We start from the raw sequence: 23,526 nt of genomic DNA, 5'->3' as shown, positions 1-23,526 counted from the left end.
TCCAACTCAATTGCTGTTTCAGTGTGAACAACCAACACAAACCCTCAGCGTGAGCAAGGTAGGGCAGGCAGGGTATACCTGCTGCCAGAAAAACAAAGGATGATGAAGAATAAACACAGCACTGAGCAGAAACAGGAATGGAAGTATCATTTGTGTTCCCATGAGAAATCCATGCAAAGATCATAAAATATCTCAAGTTGGAAGGGACCCATAAAGCTCATCGAGTCCGACTCCCAGATAATCAATTAATATTAACAGGCAAAGATGTAACGGTAATGCCTGGTGGTATAATACCTAACACTGAATTCATTTATTGTGAAAGAAAACCGGAGGAGCCCACACATCAAACACAGAGCATTCTTGCTAAGAACCATCCACCTGCACTGAAACACAACCACCTCTGACCTGAAACACAGCAGCTGCGCTGGGGGACATGGGAGGTTGTTAGCAGAGCAATCAGAGGAGGAACCAGGCATTTTTACATGCTGCAGCTACAAGCACTGGCCAAGCTTTCACAGGTCACGGCCAGCGGGCAAGGGTCACCCTGTGCCATTTGCCCTAGCCCAGCAGCCATTTGAACCCCTTGGGATCTTCAGCCTTTTGAATGGTCACGGAGCAGGACGGGGAGGCGCACGCTCTCAGCAGAGGGGAGCAGCACATGTCTCAGGATTAAATTGGAAAGAGAACAGAAACCACTGTTAAAGGGGAAAAGATAAATTCAGAGAAGAAGCAGAAGAGAGAGATTGGGGAAGGATGGAAATTATGCCAATCCAGGGGGAAGTGGCTGGGAGGTTTCAGGAGCCTCCCAAGAACCAGAGATACAAAGAAATACACGCACTGAGTCACCCCCACTCCTCCAAAAGGCCACCGAAGATTTGCATGCCAGGCAAATAGTGACTTCATGAAGATCAAATTTGGGATGCAGACACATCCCACCCAGCTCTCAGCCCCTCTCTGCACTGGGGCTATCAGCCACAGCTCTTGGAGATGAGCACACCCAGAACCACATGGGACACGATGATGAATTTGGTAGCTTAAGACAGAGAGACCTCAAAGCCACCTGCAAGGAGTGAAGGAGCTGTCGGGAGTGAGAAGCTGGCTGCAGAGACTCCAGCGAGACAGCATTAAGGACAGGTCTCTTCCGAGACGGTGGTTTATGGAGTGCCTGTCTCTCTTGGCTTAGGGCTGCCAAGAGGAGGGAACATGTGCCCCAGCCAAAGCCCATCGACGCGACCTAGAAAGCCTGCACTGGCAGAGGGTGTGTTTTAAATAAAAATCCTCCCTGGCTCCTCTGTTACGAAAACCAAGCAATTCATTAACACATGGTGACAGATACCAATGGTCAGCAGTAACACCCCAACAAGGTGCAAGTGCCTCCATTTCCCTGCCTGGCTCCAGCCCTCCAAAATAATAGTGATAGATGCTCAGGATGCCCTTTGCTTGCAAGGAGAATTGAAACACTGCTGAAGAGGTATGCGAACAACAGCCAGCCACCTTCACAGCTCCTGGGGAGTCTCCACCCTTTCAAATTATCTGGGAGCCAGGGGCTGAGCATCCCTGCTTCCCATCATAGAAGGTGCCACCCCAGTGTAGGGTACAATGCAAGCATGAGGCACTGTGGGCTGACTACAGCAAGTAAGAACCTCCAGTACACATCCCGGTGGTTTCTCATCCTCTTCACATTGTGTAAAGAGCAGAGAATTTCTCAATTACGTTCCCCATTAAAGACTGAGAGGTTTCAAGTGTTTGCTTTCAGAGCTCACAGCCCCCAAGCCAAGCACTGCCAGACCCAGCTTTTTGGGAAGGCACCATGGGAAGCAGTCCGGGATGATCCCAGCTCCTGTCACCGTAGTGAGACCTGAAAGCCAGCATCCTACGTGTGACAGCAGCAGAAGGCTCCTCCACAGTTCCTTCCCTGCCTGTGGAAACATTTTCCAAATCACTGTGTGAGCAATCATGCTCTGCCTCCCCAAAATGTTGCAATGGCACAGCAGATCCCACACTTTATGGAAGGTCAAGCATGAATGCAGGAATATCAACAACTGACATCAGAAAAGATCTAGTTTAAACAAATGTGTTAGGGAAATAAAAAAGGCAAAAAAAAAAGCTCAAAAAAATAAGAGAGTAATTTTTCCTGATTTGCGGCTCAGCTGTCATTTGTCTGCACAACATCAGACACAGAGCCAAAAAACCCCTGCTTGTCTGCAGGGCAAGAGCAGCATCGGTCTGAGCAGGGTCAAGGCGAATTCAGTTGCCTGACTCCATCACAGCCCCCAGCCCTGCCTGCCCCAGCTGACCTGGACATTACATAGCATTAGGCTGACCCACAGGGTGGGAGTAAATGGAGATGACCTAAACCTTACATCTTTTTACACTAATCCACATGATTAAAGTAAGCAGAACATGCCCAGCTTCCCAGTTTAACCCCGAAAAAGGAAGAGGACAGCGGAGGTCCCCCATTTGATTTGTTCCTCAGTATATGTTTGCAGTCTATTCTTGTTGCAGCCAAAATGTTTCACAGGTGGAGGGGAGATGTAAGCTGGAGAGGGGATGCCCATCCAGCAGCAACACCAGGCCCAGGCTCTCCCACCTCAGCTCCTCACTGCTATGGGACACAGCAAGTCAGAGGTTTATTTTTTCTTATTGTTCAGGGGGATTCTTTTGTTTTATGCCATGCAAACGTCTCGGGGCAAGGACTTTGGCTGAGCAGTTTCTGCAGGCAATAAAAGCCAAGGCCAAACAGGAATGCAGCAAGGACAAAGGCTTTTTGGAAGCTCTAGGATAAACATGCAGCCTGACTGAGTCTTGACCACATCTTAAAAGTGAGATGTTACTGCAGTGCCATCTCTTCGTTACTTATTCTGGCCATAAGGTCCCCCTGGGCTACGCAGTGGCTCAGTAGGCAGGAGACCCCAAGATGCCTGAAACCAGGTTTGCTGGCTGCTAAGAAGGAGCGATGGGCACCCTGTGCCCCACGCAGCATGACAGCACTTACATACCCCTCTGTTTTCTAGCTCAACCTCAGCTGGTTTTTTAGCTCCCTGACCTTCGGTGGGGAAAAAGAGACACAGTAGTCCTATAACCCACCGTAATGGAAAAGGGTTTCAGCTCAGAGAACTTTACTAGGTTCAGCTCACCCCAGAACACCCTCCCCATGCTGTTAGCCCTGACAGCACATGCAGCTGCTGCCTGCCCCCCCGCCAAGCCCCCCACCTGCTGCTAATAACTGGCACCACTAACAAAGTGGTGGTTTGCACCACAAGGTTGCATCATGGTGATGCAAGCTGACACTGCATCCTCTGTCACCAAAATAAGCCTCAGAGATGCTGGTAGACATGTGCTCCCCATCCTCCTCCAGCCTGGGGAGCAGAACAGGATTGACCTAAGGAGCAGCCACCCTAGAGACGGAGCCGCATCTCCTCCATAACTGCATGGCTCACGGCTGCACAAGCACTTAGCAACAACCAAAGGATTATTTTTAACCTCCACATCTCACAAGGTTATTTCATCTCTCCTCTTCAGGTCCTGTTTTGCTAGGCAGTGCTCAGATTCCACCTTTTCAGAGAAACTGTATAAAAAGCCCCAAAATCAAAAACCTAAAGATAACAAGACTTGACATGACTTAAAAGAAAACATTGCAGATGTGGTTTTGTCTCCGTTCCCTATTCTCTTTTCTGCCGCAGGCAACCCTCTTCCCTTCTGGCTACAGCTACATTTGCTTTAATGCCACCACCGCCTTGGCACGGGCACAGGCAGTGGGCACAAGCAAGCTCCTCTTCCTTCCCAAACCACGCTCAACCCATCAGCTGCACCTCAGAAGTTAATAAATCAAATACTACCTATTTCTTTCTTAACAGCAACTTCTGGTAAAAGCTTACCCACTAGGCATTTAGAGAATTAAGGCAAGAAAAAAAAGGGTTAAATCTGGATCACCTTTATTCCCACACCTGATCTTTCAGATACACACCAGCATCCTCTGTCCAGGCACTACCACTGGGTAGGTGAAAAATAACTACAAAAGTAAGGGTGGAAAAAAGTCGGTTTCCATAAGATATGTCCATGGGCACAATGATTTGTAACAGACCCAACCAGAAACCCCAGGGTGAGGATACCAGTAGTGCCATCAAACTGGAGCGCTGCTTTCAATGCACAGGGCCCTATTGCACAAAACTAGGAACTGCCACGCTGGCACCAGAGCCATCACCCCCATCGTCCCCACAGACCTCCCGAAAACACAGTGCCACTGAGCACCGCTACGGCGCCTGGGACAGGGAACGCCAAAACCAAATTGCAGAAACAGGAGTGAGATTTCTAATTTGAGGTTGTTAAACAGAAAAGCCTTACTTCACTGGGCCCTAGTACAGGCTAAAACCTCACAGTGCTTCCCCATTTCACAAAACCAAGAAAGGGAAGTGTTCAGAAATAAATACTGGGGACTTGTGTGTCCTTAGCAGTTTTTGAAGTGGTTTCTGCAGTTGTCCTGGAGTTGTGCTGCATGTAGCTTAGCTGTTCTGTGCGAAATAAGCCACAGACTTTCAATGAGCTGTCACTTCTTAAATCCCATTTCAGAAGCAATTCTGGCACTTGCACGTATTTGCAAATGTGACACCCAATGCCTTATTGCTGACCCAAGCTTTTCATGTCACTAGAAGCCCTGTACCGGCAAGCGAGACCAGACTCCCAGCTCCTACGCACCGAGGCATCGCCATCTCACTGTGCTTTAGCCAGCCATGACCTTTAGTCATCTCTAACCGATAAAGACACTTGCAGATGCTTAAGAGCTAGAGAGAAGTTGCAGGGCTTGATTTACAATTGCAAAGCATTTATAAATCTGATTTATTATCTAATTCTAAAAACACGAAGAGAAACCACAAAAGACCTGATCCCACAAAACTGCACTACCAGCAGTGGCTGTGTTGCTCAGGCAGTGTGGACTTTCAAGACGAGATCCTTTCTGTTTTAGGGGGTGAAACAGCTTGCAGCATGGCAAGTGCTCTTTACTTACACCTCAGTAGCAATGCTCCCGTGCACAGCCACAGTCCTGGGCTGAAAGCACACAAACAACACCCACACAGGGAGTCAAGTAACAGCAGTGATGGTTAAGGGGGAATTTGCCTAGAAACACCAAAATAAAGATGATGTTGTACTACTCTGCATCTCCCCCTTCCAAGGAAAAAATAGGTCTGCAACACTGGAGCTAATGAAGCTTGGCCTCTGGCGAGCCAGTCTCTCTTCATTAGAGGCAAATGCGTGATGCCCTCACCGGGGCCTCTTCTCCCTCTTGCCACCTAGTTTTATGGGACCTTCAGGAATGCAATTAGTGCCGAGATGTTTCCTCCTTTGTCAAACTGCCTGGCAGACAGCCAAGGGGTTCAAAAGCTGCTGGGCTGTGCAGCCAGCTGCCCCTTCCCGACCCCAGCTGCAGGCAGGAGGGCTCTCTCCCCCCTCTCCCACAGCCACCTGCATTTCAGAGTAGAGGACAGAGCGATGCACCAAAGGCTTCAATGTAAGAGGGCAATTTCTCCGTCCAGAGAAAAACTAGGAATGAAGCATTCAGTGGTTTGGGAAGTGACTGCCTGGTTTATTGGAGCACAACGCTGTGGATAACTCAGTTGCATCTCTTTTGGAGCAACAGAACACTTCAGCAAACTATACTGGATGGCCCTTCCAGAAGCTGGATTAACGGTTTGAAACAGCTACTCCGGAGCTGTTACATTGGACTTGGGGAGCAGCAGAACAAACGCCACTTAGTGACTAAGTGGCATCGACTAGGGATTGGATGCAATCTGAATCAACATTTACGACATGTTATAAATGACTCCTTTCCCCACTCTTCTCACAGATGCAGAAGGCACACAACCTCCCACTAACTGGAATGAAATTCTTGCTTCTCCTTTAGATGATCTCCCACTCAAAATCTGCTACTCCGCTTCATGGGGGGCTACAAAAGGACAGAAGCTGTAAACAATACCATCTGCAGTCATCTCTCAAACGCTGACAAAGTGAGGTGCCAATATTTATAAATGGACACAGGACTGAAAACAGTTTTGATGGCCAAAGGACTGAATACCGAGAGAGAAGAAGCTCAAAGTTCATTTCAGACTATTTCAACCCCGCTGTAGCTTCCACCAGGAATATGAGATGCCAGAGCACAATCTGCCACCTGGCCTTATGTCATGGCAGTGGCTTGATGGGGACAGCTTCACTTCAGATCAGCAGGGCCACATACATGCAGAATAGTTTGGACATGAGGACTTTTACTTCTCAGCCTGGAAAACTGCTTTGCTCCTCATGCTTCCCCAAACCCCAGGCTCTGTTGGACTGGCTGCTTTCCCACCTGCTCTATCCAGCATGGGCACTCAGAGGTTCATGATACCATCCTGTTCAACAGCTTGGGCAGCCATAAATGCATTTAATGGGGGACATCAGAGCCCATGAGCTAAAAATGAGGTTGGGTTCCTTTGGGGTGAAAACGCTGTTCAAAATGCAATCATCAGAAATGCACAGTGAGAGGCAGTAAGTGCCTTCTACACTACCAGAAGATTCAAACAGTATAAATAAAGCCCTTGAAAACAGTGATGAGTTCCCCTCAGGGGTCCAAGCCAAGCAACTCCCAAGCACAATCTGCAGCAAAACAACAGCTCCCTACACTCTGCTTTACTGGTTTCTGCATTTCCTAAAACCTGTTGGTCTCCCCTCATAGTGGGATTCAGCCTGTGAGAGTGGTGGGCACTCAGATGCTGAGGCCTTTCAGAGACAGATATTGTGTCCAGAAGACATAGGGAGGGCAGAGTGTCATTATTCCTCCTTGCAGGAGCAAAAGCAGCAACTGGATCCTGCACGATCACCCCAGAGGTCATCCTGCACCCAAGGCATGACCCAAACTCCCCTGGCCACCAAGTCTACCCATTCTGGTGGACTGAAATGTTCAGTGCTGAGCTAAACACATGGTCTTTTCCAAGAAGGAACCCATTGTAAGGAAAAAAGAGCACATGTCTGCTGGAAGCCACCATAGGAGAACTGTTTGCTAGGCGCAGCTTTGGGCACAGCACTGCTGTGCGAGCTCAGGCGCATTTGGTAGGCTGGTGAAGGCCAAAACTTCTTGGGCTGACAAAAACACCTCAACATGTTATGTCAGTGGCAGAATGCTTGCTACATCCCAGATTAGCACTGTAACTGCTGGAACTAAAAAAAAAAAAAGTCAACCAAACCCAACAGCAATAGAAATACCAGGAAGCATACGGAGAATCACCCCACCTCACACCAGCCAAGCCAGATTCCATCCACCCCCAGAGCAAAGACCAACCCTTTGTTTATTTCATAGCTATAAAACGGACTTTTAAATGACTTCAAAAACTCTGGAAATCCCAAACCAGCTCTTGCTGCCCTGCCCAGCACCAGAAGTCTCCACAGGACAGAAGAAAGCAGGTGCAACAGAGACATACAACTTGCTTGCCTATGGAGCAGCAGGGCCCTGGCTCTGCGGATGAAAGGAAATTTGAGCAAATGGGGTCCTTCTCTTGCAGTACTAATCACTACACCAGTAACTCCAGCCTCTCTTTATGTCATCACTGCTCTGCTTGTTATCAATACTCCTTTTGGGTGGGGATGATGTTACAGAGCAATATGGACATATGGAGAACCCCCAGACAGCACTGCTCTTAATTACTTCACACCTGAGTTTACGTCTTCCCTCATCTACTTTCCAAAACCCTTTTCCGGCTTGCCCACCCCTCTTTCCACTCCTGCACCAGCAGGGAGAGCCACCAGGACCGGGAGGGCTGGTCCAGTCACTGCGGGATGTGGTACTGGCTTTTCTCACTGCTGTGCTGCGGGAGCCCCAGGGCAGTGCCAAACCCAAGGTTCGCCTGCCCCAGCCTCAGCAGTGCCGACACATTGCTAGCCTGGCTGCAGGAAAAATGAGCACAAACATCCCCTACCCATCCTAACAACGCCCCAAAGAGCCAGAAACTTGCAACCAAAAGGTGCTCCATCACTTACTGCCCAGCTCAGAAACATGCAGGGCAAGATTAACAGCAGGGAAAAAACTCCACACTTCCCTGGAGGAAATGTGATCAATAGCTATTTTTTCCAAGCTTACACTTGTTTTGGAAATTTTGTCCAAGATTTTCAGTTAAGGAAATATTTTACTTGCTTGAAAGCAGACAAATTTTAAAGAATCACCTTTTGCTCAGCTCCAACTGAGGGAATTATGTCCAAGGGCTAATCGAGGCAATTACGTGCAAGGTAAATTATGTGAGCTTGAACTGACAAAGAATTAAAGCTACTTTAGCATGCACAGCTAAATAACTCCTCTACTTTTGTTTAAGGAAAGCTGACTGGCTACACCTTTCCCAGTGAATGACTTGTTTTCCCAATGGGCAGAAGACCCTATATTTAAAATACCTTTAGGAATCTTTAACACAGATTTTCTTTAATAAGTAATAGACTGAAACACAACCTCTCCTTGCACCTGGCTGCACCAGGGGATCACTTCGAATGGTCCTCTTTAAAAAAAGGATTGTTTCTGCCTATGCAGGGAAGGGTGGCACATCCAGAAGAAATCCAACGAAAAAGCTTCAGAGGACTGAAGGCGTGCCGGCTTACTCTTTCCTAGGGATATACTTCAGTGTGCAAGAATGTGCATAGTTATGTCAAAATAACACCACCAAAAGCCAAGACCCCACTCACCTCCATGGGACCTGGGCAGAGGACGAGCCTGCAAGAGAGCGCCTTTCACCCTAATGCTGGAGACTCAGTTCTGATGGGGATAATGCACGTTGTGCTTCATTAGCATGGATGCCCTTAAACCTCTCCCTCCTTTTTTCCATAAGGAAAAGAAGGAAAGGGCAGATCCCTCCAGAAATTTCCAGGGCACATTTCGGCAGGCGGGGCAGGCGGCAGCCCCTCGCACACCCTGCACGCACCAGTCCAGCAGCCTTCCCCATTTCGGGGTCAGTTTTCCCATCCCACGAAGTGAGGACATGAGGGAGAAGGGCTCCCTACCTGAGCAGAGGACTCCCTTGTACCTAGCGCAGGAGAAGTCATCGCACTCGCAGAAGGGCCCATAGATGTTTCCAAAACTCGCCTCTCATAGCAGGGGCACTGGTTGCAGCTGCACTCCCCTCTCCCGCTGCAGAGGGCTGCCCTCGGCCTCCCGGCACATGCGTGGTGCATGTCCCCACTGGCACCCTCCTCGCACTCGCACCTGGCCCCCAGGTAGCCGGTGTCGCACTCGCATAGCCCCACAGGTGAGGTCCCATTGCCGCTGCACTTGCCGCTGGCTGGGGTGGCGTGGCCAGTGCAGCCGCAGAGGCAGTTGTAGGTCACCACCACCTCCAGCGTGTCCCGAAAGCCGGCAGGCTTGATGGTGAAGGCGTGGGAGGTGTCCTCAGCAGGGCAGCTCCGCGCCCTACACAGCCACCTCGAAGGAAACCTGGGGGGACAGGTTGAGACGGGAAGTTAACACGCATGGCCCCAGAATGGCCATGAAGGGTGTCCCAGGAAGGAAGGCAGGAGGGGAGGGCAAATGTCCTGAGGAAAAGCCATGAAGCAATTCCCTGGAGCTGGGCCATGCTCAGCACATTGAGCTTCACTCCCAGGTCTCCAAACCCCCCACACCCCCACACACACAATCACAAGTCTAGTAAGAGCATCTGCAGCTCGGTTGCACTAACATCTGACAGTACCACAAGGGGTTTGGCATCCTTAACGTTTTAAAATCCATCAGGGACCGTTGGTTTCTGTGAAGCAGGAAGGCACTTGCCTGTTCCCATGAAATAAGCAGGGCAAAACTCTAGCAAGTAGCTTGGTTCTCATGCTATTAAAAATAATACACTCTGCTGAAATCAAACACTATCAACGATCTAACTAACCAACCATAAGGCCAAAGGGTGCCTACAAGATCATGGATTTAGAAGGTTTTATGGGAATCGTGACCTGCACACAGACATGCATCAGTCACACAGTCCCAGGCTTTCAGCACGCTGCTAACAGGCCATCTTTGGTGGATACTTCTATTAAGACTGGCTTCAGAAGGGTTATACGTCATGATATGGTTATAAGTCACCCCCCCTACTCATTTCCTGTTACTACAATCCAGTGTCCGGGGTTTCTCCTTGGGAAAACCAAGGCTGCCCTATGGCCACTGGCTCGGCCCCAACTTAATCCGGCTGTATGGTGAGGGTCTCGGGCCCACCAAGCGCTGCCTGAAACTGCTGGTTAACAAAGAGGATTAACGTTTTTCCAAGTAAATGAGCCCTTTTCCCAGGCATCAGGAGGGAATGATTTTTCTCTGGAGACATGTGGGGTCACCTTGAGCTCTCACCGCTTGCATCATCCCCATGCCAAGGGGTGAGTGTGACCACCCTGCTGGGATAGCTGTACCCCCAGGAAACCTCCCTGACCCCCTCCCATTCCCAAGGCCAGAAGCAATTAGGCAACGAGCTCAATTACGAGGAGAAGATCAGAAAGCAGCTAAGGGGATCAAGGTAATCCTGCTCCCTTTCCCTGCTGACACCCACAGCCCCAGGGACGAAATGCCAGCAGATTAGGACCCAGTGCAGCAGTTATCCTCTTTGGGGAAAACTTTCTTAGCAGGAGGCAAATCCTGATCCATGTGGAAGTAATGGTGCGGAGAAGAGCTGAACAAGAGAGGATGGAGTAATGCCCCCCCCCCCCCCCCCCCCCCCCCCCCCCCCCCCCCCCCCCCCCCAGGATCCTGTGCCACGTCTGGCCTGTGCAGGCACCTAAAATTGGAGAGGTACCAGTGGCAGCTCCCTGTGGCACATGCTGCCAAGCAGCTGTACTGCACGAGACCCCCCGGTTTGTGCCAAAGCCGGGAGCTCAGGATCAGCCCCAGATTAACTGCTACCTCAGCGGGCCAGGCTTTTGCTGTTGGGAACAAGGAATGGCAACACTATGGGGATGCTTTGCTGCAATCAGAGATCCTGTAAGTCAGCTAAAAAAGCAGAGGCCACCTCCCTTTCTAGCATTTCACATGATCCTTTTTGGTGGGGGAAAAATCCAGCTACTGTTGACTCTTTCAAACTATTTTTATATGCCTCAGTGCTTGGAGCTCTGGTATGTTTGCAGAGTCACTCTTCTCAAATAAGGCAATCGGGCTGCTAACAAACCCGCACCCGCGCCTCGCAGACAGCAAAAGCCTGGAGAAGGGAGGAGGTTCCTGCTGGTCCAAGCCCTCCTACAGCCCAGCAACTCGTTTGTCTGTATCAATATTCAATTTCAACAAGCCAAGCTTAGCCTCTCTGGTTTTTTTTTATAAAAACGCACAGGATGGATTATGCCAGTATACTGTAGCATTAAAGGGGCAAACTAGTCTGTGCTGCCATCCAGCAACGCTAGGTACTGAACAACCAAGGGCAGGGTTGCTGCCTTTCTGTGCACGCTGTCTTTTTTTGCAACACCTCAGAAAATACCCATGACCTCTTCACTCTGAGAAAGACAGGTTTAGATTAGAATCACAGAATCATTTAGGTTGGAAAAGACCCTTAAGATCAAGTCCAGCTGTAAACCTAACACTATCAAGTCCATCACTAAACCATGTCCCTAAGCACCACATCTACACATCTTTTGAATACCTCAGGGATGATGACTCAATCACATCCCTGGGCAGCCCGTTCCAGTGCTTGAACAACCCTTCAGGGAAGATATTTTTCCTAATCTCCAACCTGAACTTCCCCTGGTGCAACTTGAGGCCACTTCCCTCTCATCTTAGCACTTGTTGCTTGGGAAAAAAGACCAGCTGCCACCTCACTACACCCTTCTTTCAGGTAGTTGTAGAGAGCAATAAGGTCCCCCCGAGCCTCCTGTTGTCCAGGCTAAACAACCCGTGTTCCCTCAGCTGCTCCTCACAAGACTTGTGCTCCAGACCCTTCACCACCTTTGTTGCCTTTCTCTGGACACGCGCCAGCACCTCCATGTCCCTCCTGTAGCGAGGGGCCCAAAACTGAACACAGGATTTGAGGGGCAGCCTCACCCAGTTGCTGAGCACAGGGGACAGTCACTGCCCTGGTCCTGCTGGCCACAGTTTCTGACACAAGCCAGGGTGCTAATGCTAACCAGGATCCTCAAACAATAACAAGAAAACCCTTGAATATTTAGTGGACCAGGAAAAGACCAGCAGGAGCAGCAGTGAAATTTCACAGGTGAGAGCATCTGGGATTACAGGAGAAAAAAAGCCCATTCCTGACTATAGTGTACCACTGCCTGCTCAAGACCTTTTGGCTCAGGGTGCTGTAGGCAAGGTGCCTGTAATTCCCTCTTCCCTTGCAACTGAGTTTGGGCTGATCTATGCCACCCACAGAGTCTCCATGGGTTCCTATATAAACATGGCACAGCATGAGAAAAGCAGAGGAAGATGAGCAAAGCTGTATTTTTTATTGCCCAGGACCACTCATTGAGAGCAGTAAGTGGCTGCATGGAGGGTGAAACAGCCTCTCCAGGGGACAAACCAAAAGACAGACTCACCGTATCTCCTATTTTGAGATCCCCACACTTCCTGAGCCCAGGATAGGACAACCCATCCTGGCATGTGGCAGTGAAGGTCAAGCCGATGTCCTCAGGGCTGTCCCAGACTGTCAGCTCCACCTTGGACCGAATACTCTAGAAATGCAACAGGAAAGCAAACTGTCAGGTTCCCGAAGGCAGGTAGGTTTCTCCTGCTTTAGTCTCTTCTCGTGATGTTTCCAGATGGTGGCTAGGACATCTCTGCACCTATAAGAAAAAAAAATCACCCCTGCACACACATTGACATTTGGGTTTGACTTAACTAGCTCAGGAGACTTCTGATGGGTAAGCACCACCATGAGAAAAAATAAATGAAAAACCTCTTTCTTTGTGAAACCTTTCAAAGTGAAAAACATTTTCCATCAGCGAGGTTTTGGTATGCTCCTACCCCCTTTTCTTCTGCTTTTCATTTCTCCATCCTGCTGCACACAGACTTTTTAAGTCAAAACAAAATGAAGTTTATAAGCATTAATTCAGAATAACATTGTTTTGTTTAATTCTTCCAATGGCTGGAATTGATGTTTTTTGAAAGTGGTGTCCAAAAACAACAAAGATTTTCAAAATGGAGCTTTTTGTACAAATACATTTTTTCCAAAGTCAGCTTGCCAGCTCCATCCCTCTCCCCCTTGTCCCCAGTCTTCACCAATGTTGCCAGATTAAGGAAAAGTGCTAATTCAGACCTCTTGCCAGTCCACGTGATAACAAAAATCAGGGTTCACATGCCAGCAAAGAGCTAACGCTTCTGGAAATGGGCAGGAAATAAATCAGTTTTGGCCCAGTAAATCTAAACAGCCTTTGAGGAAAGTAAGGAATAATTTTCCATGTCTCTTCTGTAAAGGAGAAGCCATTCATGGGGTGGCAATTTGGACCATACAGAGCATCCGTGAGCTGAATGCTGTGTGTGCCGGTAAAGCTGAGCATACTGCTTTGCCCAAAATTACCCCGTAGAAATTAGCTGTCACACTGATACGCCATCCCATCTTCTTGCCCAGAGCATCTCACCTGGGGCATGGCAGAAGACAGGACACAAAGCCAGGTCTTGCGTGGGCTCTCCCTATGCTCTTATACAGATGTCAAGATTTCTTATTAGCCCAATATAGTAATGCTATTAGCCAGCTTGCAATGCTATTATTATTAGCCACTTTGCATCGTTACACAGCAGTACCTTCTCACAGCACCACTAAGGGCAGCTGCAGGATTTTGCTGTTGCATTGTTTGGTGGCCAGGCCCGCTGCACCTTCAGGGACAAACAGAGGATGCTGGAGAGATGCAGAAGAAGGACCTGGCCTTAAAATGGTCTCTGCCTGAAATAAAGCTGTCTGCTATAGCCATGGGGAAATCAAAAGGACGGATCATTTCAGTGTGAAAACAAGGAAATCTTGAACCAGCAGTGGCTCCAGGGATGGCTGATGTGACAGCTACTTGCCATGGGAAACCCATTCGTGGTGTAACAAGAAACACATCTGAGACCTGCCTCATCTGGGTTTAGGAAAGTGCTTTTTAAAGCAGGGTCCCATTTGCGCCCTTCAGTCCAAACCCAGCCCATGTGCCTGGGCAGAGACCCCTTGGTGTTATGCCAGCCTGGGTACAGCCCTCCAGGAGCCTTTCCATCTCCCAGGCATGTCAAGATTTGGGGGAAGGGTTTTTTTCTTAGTGAGGGCAGAGAAAAAAGCAGTCTCCATTCTTTTTTTGCTTCACACCCTGCATGATGAGGGAGAAGCGATACAATACAAGGCAGAAGAAAAAGGGAGATGGAAGATGAAGAGATGGGGGAAAAGGATTTCAGGGGTAATGTAAGCCCTGCACAAGCCTGATGAATGCATTGGTGGAGGGAAGCAGACAAGAGAGCATCAGAGATGGCCAAAGCACTGAAGGGGAGAGGCTGAGCCCAGGCTCAGAGCACCAGCCACTGCCACCCTGCAGGAAAAGACAACTCCTGTCACAGCTGAAGGGTTTCCCAGGCTGAGAGTTTCTTTTTTGTGAGGGGGAAAAAAAAAAAAAAAAAAAAAAAAGGTTCACTCCCACTTGGGAAACAGGAATTTTAGGCTTCTCCCTCAGCAAGAATTTCCTCCTTCATTTCAGGAAAAAACAAAGCGGACCAAGAGGAGACGGGCTGGGCGGGCGCCAGGTCTCCTGCAGCCCCAGGCTGCCCGCAGCACAGGCAGGAGCTGCCAGCTCCCAGCAGCACTCCCAGCGCTCCCAGCCTGCACCCACTGCTAGCCCAACAGGCAAGAAACCATCCCAGTCTCAGCAGCACGTCATCCCGCATAGCTCCTTCCGTGGGGCACCGTGGTCTCAGCATCCTAGTGGTTTCCAGCTGCACCAGAAAGCTCAAGAGCGAAGAGAAGGAGGGAGCTAGGGTGGGGGCATCAGTTCTCCAATGGTTTTTGTCAGCTTGTATCTACTTGCAAAGGCTTGAGGGGTGGTGAAATGGAGGCATGGAAGCATGTTACATCTGGGAAACTGAGGCAAGGGAGGTTTCATGCAGTGGTGCAGAGACCACATGCAAAGTCAACATGGAGTGAAAGTTCATTTCTTTCTCCCTAGCTAAGCATCTTAGCCACAAGACCCTCCTTCCTCAAGGGGACAAACTGGGACAACTGGGCTTTGTTTTGCAGTATCTCCAGGGCTCATTAGCGCATTAGCTGCTCATTGCCTTTCCTCAGAGGGTGAAGCTTTGGGAAGCCCTCTTCCCAAGGACATAATCCGAACGCTGCTTTAACTGCAGGGAGCTGCGAGGGCAGCAAAGATGAATGTTACAGGTCATGCAAAACACGGCACAATCCTACAAAACCTCTGGATGTGTAAACTCCTTCGAAGAAGTCCCTTCTCACTCGCTTGCACTAATGAACATAGTACCAAGAAGAAGAAGAGCTGCAGTCCACCAAAGCTGCGTTCACAGGTCCCATGCGTGAAGAACCCTACCTGAAGGCTGACCATTATGGGGTCAGATCTCCATGCCCAGCCCCAAAACAGCAATATCTTTCCAGGAGCATGAAGACCTGACCCATAAGAATTCAGAGAGAAATCAACAGAAACACTGACAGCTGACTACCCAACACACACACAATTTAATCGATCCGCTCCCCTGATCTCCATGGAGATGGACAACATCAGGTCAGCAGTGTAACTGCAGGTCCTTTGCTGGCCTCCATGTGCCCCTTTGCTGGCCTCCATGGGCTCCACTGCAGCAGGGCATCTGCACTGCCAGTGCCCCATAGGTTCCTTTGGGACCAAAGAGACACAGTCATCGATGCTCACAGGGTGCTGAGGACTGACTTGTGCTGCACAGAGACCAGCACAAGGACACGACCTTAGCTGGAGCCTGGTCACATCCTTGGGAGGCTTCTGACCATCAGAGAGCAAAGAAATAACCCGTTTTACACAGTGGCAGGGTGCTCTGGGAGAGAATGGTTTTAGATTGGGGCTGTATTTGAGGGTAATTCTGGCACATGACAGATGTGGGATGAGATCTCTTCTGTGCCACAGGCTCCCTTGGGTATCCCCATGCTCCTTTCTCACCTCACACACCTTGTTCCCCTCCACAGGGTGGATGCCCCGGCGCTGGCAATGTGCAGGGGATCGGGGAGGGAGGCGGCCAGGCTGGGGGGAGTGTGTTGGGGAGGGGCGAGCTGGCTGAGATCCTGGCGCTTCGCAGGGCAGCAGCTGTGGTATTAAACTGCACTTACATTGTACGCCTTGACGATCAGCTCGATGATATTCTTGGAGTCTTTGTGCAATATCTCCACTGTTGTCCCAGGAATCAAGGCGGTAAAGTTCTTAAAAAAATAATAATAATAAAAAAAAAAGAACATGAAAGATAACTCTGAGATGCAGAGAGGAAAAGCAGAGGACGAGGAGGGACGGACCCCTGCACCAGGGGACACCAGCCACACACCCTGCCCCATCGGCCGGTGGTGTACACAGCGCGGCTTGGCTCCCGTTAGCAGAGCTTTTGAAAGCAAAGCATTGCTAATGGAACACTAAGCAAAGCTTGTGGCCTCGGGACAGGGACTGATGGACCCAGATCTGCTGCCAGAGGGGGCAAGCCCAGCGGCCATGCGCTCGGCGAGCCGGCCGGCAGGGAGGGAGGTCCAGCTGCCCTGTCTCACCTCAGCCCCACAAGCATCCCCAGGGGAGGGGGGGTGGGGAATGAGCTCAGCCCAGCGAGCAGCAGCATCTCAACCGTAGCAACGCGGCTGCTTGTTGGTTTTTTGCTTGCAGCCCTGAGAGCGGAGCAGAGGTTTCAGAAAGCAACCCTGCCTGAACACCCTCCCCTGCATCTGCAGAGGAGCGAAACCCCGCAGGGCAGCACCAGATGCAGGCGAGCCCCACGGCTCGGGTCATCTTTTCTTTTTGGAGGGGAGAGCGGGAATGGCGAGGGAGTTCAAATGTATGTGGCGCGTCAGGGCCCTGGACTCCGTGATGGAAAAACACAGCTGGGCAGAAACACTGCACGCGATTAGGTAATGGGATTAAGTCACTGCAGAATGGGTTGACAGGTTCCTGCTCCCTCGCACGCTGCACGGCTGGCAGCCGTCCCGAACATCAAGATAAGCTGGAGTCTATTTTAGGTCTTCACATGCTCGCTAACATATATATGTTGCTCTAAGAAGCTTTAGTACTTTTTTGCTGAAAGGACTAGCGGGGAGGGACGGCAGGCTGAGCCTCGCCTGCCTGCATCTGCCTGCCCCTGCCAGCCCCGCGGGCAGCACGTGGCCATGCATGGGGCTGCCTCCGCCCCACCGCACCGCAGGAAGAGGCTTCCAAGAGACACTTAAATCACCTCCCCCCAGCCCAGGCAGCTTGGCGGCTCTTACCTTGTACAGGACGTAATGACTTTTTGTAACAGCAAAAATCAGGTGGATGTTGTTTTCAGCGAGTTTCTCCCCCAGAAGTGCCAGGGAAGGATAATCCTAGGAGCAAAAAAAAGGTCAGAAAGACCAATGGGCAACAGAGAAACAAGACTAATTTCATTGCTTTTTCTCCTCCCAACAGCAAAATTTGTTCCAGACACATGGCATGTTTCACTGCAGGATGAAGTCCCTGATATACCAATACAATCCCAACTGAAATAGTAGAAATTCTGTCATCCCTGAAATATTTCTGCTGCACCCCTCACCAGAATATATGACTAGCAACACCATTAGCTACAGCTACACCTGAAACACTGGATTTCTTTCTTTCTTTCCTCTTTCAGCTTTGCCATCAGCAGATACACACATGTAAAAAAAACTGGCTGTTATCCCCAGGGATGTGAGGCAGGGAGATCTAGAAATGCAGCGACTGGAAATGTATGATTTTTCTCCCAAGACAGAAACATCCATTGCCTGCTCTTTCTGCCTACTGGAACCATAAAGAGATTACAATAAGGTCTTTAATTCTGCAGAGTTCCCAGAGAGGATGGCAGAAAGAGATTGTTCTAGTTACCCACAAGCAACAAAATAATGACCCAGGGCTCTGTTTCAAGGACCAGCTGAGTTAAAACTCCCTGGCTGCTTCTGAAGTGGTGTCCTTGAAAAAAAACCACCTCCTTTACTTGCAGACTGGGACGCTGATTGAGAATCTCTGAGACTCAAACACAGAAACACCAAAGCAGCATCCCCACGCCAGCTCCTCGGCATTAACTCCATGTCACTATGAGGGCTATGTTCCCTTACATATATGTTTGCTAGGATTACACAGGTGGGTGGAAAGAGGGTTTCTCCATGGAGCCTAGCCTCTGGCCATAATGCAGCCATCCAGAAACAATTCCTTTACAGGGTGACATCCATCCAGGAACAAAAAAATCATAATTAGTGCTTGTGATCTGCCGAATAAAGCACCATTCTGCAGAAGGATGTGATAATGAGGCAGCAGGCAAGCGCTCATTCATCCCAGAACTTTCCTCCACTGGGCTTAAATTGAAAAAAAAGGGCTAGTTTGCCTGTTTATTACTAAGACCTATGTTCATGTTGTGCTCAAAGTCTGTGTATAAGAGGAGCATCCTGTTGTGCTTGCTAGTGCAGCCACATGAAGGTGGATTCAGCCTCCCCAGGGAGAAGCTGACAGTCCACTGGACATTCTAGAAAAGGGATGACGTATTTTATGTTTCCTCTACACTTTGCAGGCAAAATCTGATGCTCTTCAGGATGCTGATTTACTTTTCCCTCCTTTTCAATGAGCCCTGAAGGAACTTGCTAAGTTCCTAACTCATTTTTGAGCATCACAGAAGCATTTACTGTGGGGGGATGCCCAAGGGGAACAGCAAACTTTATTTGCAAATTGCAAGACTGGGTGAAACCATGCTGGTCAGGTGTTGTGTTTGCCAAAAGCTGCTGGAGTTGGGGGTGGCTGATGTCCAGAGAGTTCCACCAACACCTTGAGGTCTCCAAGGGCTGGGCCCCATGTCCCCCCTCACCAGCTGGCTGGATGCGCTGTACTCGTTGGCTTCATTCAGGTGGCACTGGCCATCATGGGGCTGCACCAGCCCCCCTAGCTTCCCATCCAGGGCTATGTGGGGCACATCATCTGTCGTGAAGACCAGCAGGTGAGATGCCTCCTTACGCCAGCCAATCTTCTCCTGGGGGAAAACAATGCTGTGAGACAGCTGGTCTGCCCTGCCAAGCCCACGCTTCACCCCTCGCCCTGTACATGGTCCTAGCCATGCCCCTGGCCAGAAGCAGACCCCTTAGCACTAATTAGAAGAGTACCATGCTCCTGCCCACCCATCCCTGGTAATAAAACAGAATTTCAGGGGCCCGTCCAGCATTCCCAGCATCTCCTTCCAACACACTTACTTAAAAGGCATGAGAAGGTATGTGGACTGTCCACCAGACCTTCTATACTCAGATCCAAGAATAATAATTTCAGCTTCTTTTATAACCAAAGGAGACCTGCCAACTTCCTCCACACACATTTAATCTGACCTTGTTTCCTCAGCTCCGTGCAGCGGCCAAGGCAACAGCAAGAGCGGCAATATCCCCACTCAGCATTTCCAGTACCACTCAAAAAGGCTGTTTCTGAGCTGTGATGCACAAAGTGAGGTCCCTGCCCATAGGGCTGGCGTTGGTGCGCCCACATGCATGCACATGTATGCACAGGCACTCTGCCCTGGTCCCCTTCTGTGCACATCTTCTGGAAGCCATGGTGCCTCCAAGCCTCCTGCCATTGCCTTGTGCACCACTACGCATGCCCTAAACAGCTCACCTCCCTCTCAACAGCCCAGAAAAGCAGGAGTCGCACACAGCTGGGCAGATGCGCGGCCAGCGGGACCTTTGGCAATGGTTGCCTGCACTAATCCGTACATAACTGCCCCACACAGCTCTGCTGTGAGCAACTTCTGTGTTACCTAAAAATATGCTGATTCCAAGCCATGCTCTAGCAATCCCTATCAAAGCACCGAGATGTCAAGCACAGCACAAGTGTCCTCTGAACCCTCTTTGGTCCCTCTGTGCAAGGACAAGACAATATCACTGCCTTTGCATGGAGAGAGATGGAGGGACAGATTTTTTTTTTTTGTAAGTGAAGGATAATATGTTTCCCTTCCACAAAGCTTCTCCAGATTCCCAGCTTTGCATCAGCCCAATAGCAGATCTGTGCCTACAACAGTACCCTAAAGCACTCTGGTCGCAATGGAAGTGAAAGGAACCAGAGAGCTCAAAGGAAATTTTTGGAAACCCTAGCAGTGCAGCACTCTCCCCTGCGCTCACTGCCTGCTCCCACTACCAGCTCATCGCCAAGCAGATGGGCTGAGGTCCACCTGCCAACCACAGAACGGGGATCCACCATGGCAGAGGCAGGAGCAGAAAGCTCCATCTCCTAGAGCTTCCCCTTGGGCTGGCCACCCTGCCTGTCTGCCCTGGGATGCAGCCCCACACCTTCCCTCCCCACACACATCCAGCATTCCCCTCCTCCAGCCCCCCACTCAGAGCAACACAGCACTAATCCTTGGAAAGGATGAAGGGAAAGCTGGTAAAAGCTTACTGATGGGAGCGCAGTGCAGATAAATATACTCAGATCCTCCAGAGCTTACTGTTCAGCTTATTTACGCAAAATGTGAATTTTGCCTTGATTTACAGTAAGACGGTAGCCTATGCACTGCCACAGCCCAGCTGCAAAGGCACTTCCTATGGAAAGCACTGGTGTGGGCAGGGTGAGAGGGCAGAGCAGGCAGAAGGATGTGGAATCAAGGCTGACAGCGCAATTTCGACTGTAAATGTGAGTCATAGCCCAAAGACTGCTGATCTTTCTGATAAATATAACTCTTGCTTCAGGGCCACTATACCAGAGTAGATCTCTTTCTTTCCCTAATGCAGAAGGTATTTTTTCTTTATGGCATTTTAAAGATGCACACACCGCAAATAAGGCTATAGGAAGAAATCTTTGGCAACACACATGCTTTGCCATATACCAGCATATTACAGCCCAGCTCACTAAGCAATGAAGACATTTTTGCGCTGGGGAAAAAGCAGTCATTCCACTGAAATGACCCACTGGACAAAAGGCAAATTCTTCATGCCAAATGTAATTTCTGAAAAACTCAACCTGAAAAGTGATTACAGCTCTAAAAATGCAAGAGGTAGTTCTTGGTCTACTCAGCCACCAGACAGAAGCCCACCCCATTCAGTTTTGTTTGCCTACCCAAAGCCGATTTTTTTTTTTTTAAATGATTGAGGCCCAAAAAACTCCCAAAGAGATAAAAAGATTAATCTGAGTTTCATTTCCTTAGAAATGTGCTATGCACAAAGAAAACGAGCTGCATTCAAGCGGCAGTTATAAAGCCACTTCAGGGGTGATGCTGCTGTTCACCTGCCTGCTAAGCCCATCTTTAAATCACGGGCTGAGTATCCCTTTGCAGACAACTCTCTGTGCCTCTTACACACACTTTCCCACATAAAAAACATCAAAACCACTTTGGTTGCTCAGGTTCAGGAAACTCACTTCCAAAAGCAATGAGAACTCAATTTTGGTGCGATATCCAGGCCCCGAGAGCATTTTGATGCTGCAAAAGCATCAGATCAGGTTGTCTCAGGTGAGGTGGCCAAGCCAGTGCCAATGCAACATCAAAAGAGTTGGAGACTTATGGAAAAAGCACCCAGAGAGGCCAGCACACCAAGGAGTTGCCGCATCTCACACTGCCTACGCCAGCAGCTTCCAGACACTGGAAAATACAGCTCTTCAGCGTGCAGTTTCCACCGCGAAACCCAGAGCAGCACTCTGCTCCGCTTAAAACAAATAACAAAGGACTTTAATTTATTTTTACTGGACTGGGATCATTGAACAAAAAAACCCTGCACTAAGTCTTCCCCCTCATCTGGTTTTTGATGCTCATGGGATATAAAGGTTTTTGAAAGCAGGGGTGGAACCTGACCCAAAGCAGAGTGAAGGGGGAAGACGTGTCTCCACAGGGCTGGGCATGCTACAGATCCTGCCCCTACTCCCACGACCAGCTGCAGTTGCCTCCCATACCCTGACAGCCAGCTTCTCACGCCTTACGTCCAACAGCAACTGGCAAAGCTGCTATGGCTCTCTCAGGTGCCCAACCCCAGATCCTATGAAAAGGCTGCAAAACCCTGCATCGGTATTTCCAAGCCTGGTATTTTATGCTTTGGGTGCTGAACTGCCAGGAGAACCCCCCTGGATTCAACAATATATCTAAACCCCCGTCAGTTTTGCAGATGCAGACCTTTTTGGAAGAAACAGATACAGGTGCAAGACAAATATGCCTTAGAGATTATAAAGCCAAAAACCTCCTTCATTTGGCTTAGCTCAGAAAGGCACCTCAGTGTCTCCCAGATGTCTTGGCCATCTCCATGTACCAGTGTCTAGCAAGCACCAATCAAACTGTTTTCAAAAGATACTTTATTTTCTAACCCAGCATATCTCGTGCTGCCTTTTTGTATATAAGATCTGAAATTTCTACATACCACCAAGCCATATGACGGTTGCACTTAAAGAATGGCAGGAAAACCAAATACTGCAAATGGAAAAATGTAATTACAGAAGGTTGATTAATATTCCTGGCTTACGATTTTAGCATCAGGATAAAGGCTTATTGTCTCTGGCTCTTTCGTTACCTCCAGAATAACATTTACCATATCTTCATCTTTCAGAAAGGAGCCAAACCCTGGGCCTGCTCGTTAGTCTATTAGCTGTACAAACTTTCCCCGCTCCTTGGGCTGAAAACCAGGCCAAAAAAAGACTTGAGCATTACAGAGCTTTTACACAGCTCATGCCGAAGAAATGCTTGATATGAATTACAGTATAAAAATACCTAGTCAACAGAGTAGGCACTGCTTCTGGCACCTCAGTGCTTGAAGGGGATGAGAAGACCACACTCATGCACCATGGCTTGGAAACAGCAGGGCTTTGCCATGCCATGACTGGCTCTCCCTGGGATGTCCCCCTTGGTGCCACAAACGCTGCTGCTGAGCACAAAATACTTAATAGTCAACATGCTGTATTGCCCTGAGGACAGGGGGCTTTCTAAGGTCATAACTGCCCTAAATCTTGGGTTTTAAATATAGTTGAGAGGGTGAAAACTGGAAAAATCTGGAACATGCCAGTAAGATGCAATGGGGTACAACACTAGTGATGGGGAAACCCTGCCCAGAAGTCACCAAGGTATCTGTATGCTGCTCTCCCTGTATGGGGGAAAAATAGTGCCCGAGTTACTGGGAACTACTGTCTGTGCAGGGTTGAGTCCCCACAATACTTCATTAATCACCGCTGGATGCAAAGAACCATTCACTGCAGCAAAGAGTTGTCCTCATTAGGGAGCAGCACTTCACTGTCACCCCAGGTGACTGCCACCTTCACCGGGCCACGCCACAACCCACGGTAGCCAACCAGTCTGGGCTATCACTTGGCCGCCATGAGGGAAATTAATCACTAAGCTCCTGTTTTGGCTACAGGGCTTGGGAGGTCAATCAGCTGGCCCGAAATTTTGGCTATTCTAGCTCTGGATAGACAGAGCCGTCGCTGCTCACGCCTGCTGGCAGCTCCTCCACCCACAGC

At 49.4% G+C, this 23,526-nt stretch overlaps 1 protein-coding gene across 1 annotated transcript in view; it reads right to left on the bottom strand.

Moving 5' to 3' along the window:
- The window catches only part of ITGB5 (integrin subunit beta 5), a 64,231-nt gene that overhangs the window by 16,077 nt on the left and 24,628 nt on the right, over positions 1-23,526 (bottom strand). The window contains 7 exon segments of the mRNA XM_037397920.1: positions 9,007-9,091; positions 9,094-9,414; positions 9,416-9,436; positions 12,490-12,624; positions 16,218-16,307; positions 17,349-17,444; positions 18,929-19,090. Coding sequence (XP_037253817.1) covers positions 9,007-9,091; positions 9,094-9,414; positions 9,416-9,436; positions 12,490-12,624; positions 16,218-16,307; positions 17,349-17,444; positions 18,929-19,090 — 910 coding nt within the window.

Source organism: Falco rusticolus, chromosome 8 (genome assembly GCF_015220075.1).
Source record: "Falco rusticolus isolate bFalRus1 chromosome 8, bFalRus1.pri, whole genome shotgun sequence".
Taxonomy (NCBI): Eukaryota; Metazoa; Chordata; class Aves; order Falconiformes; family Falconidae; genus Falco; species Falco rusticolus.
Note: the sequence above shows the minus strand (reverse complement) of the source record. Positions and strands in the feature narration are given on the sequence as shown.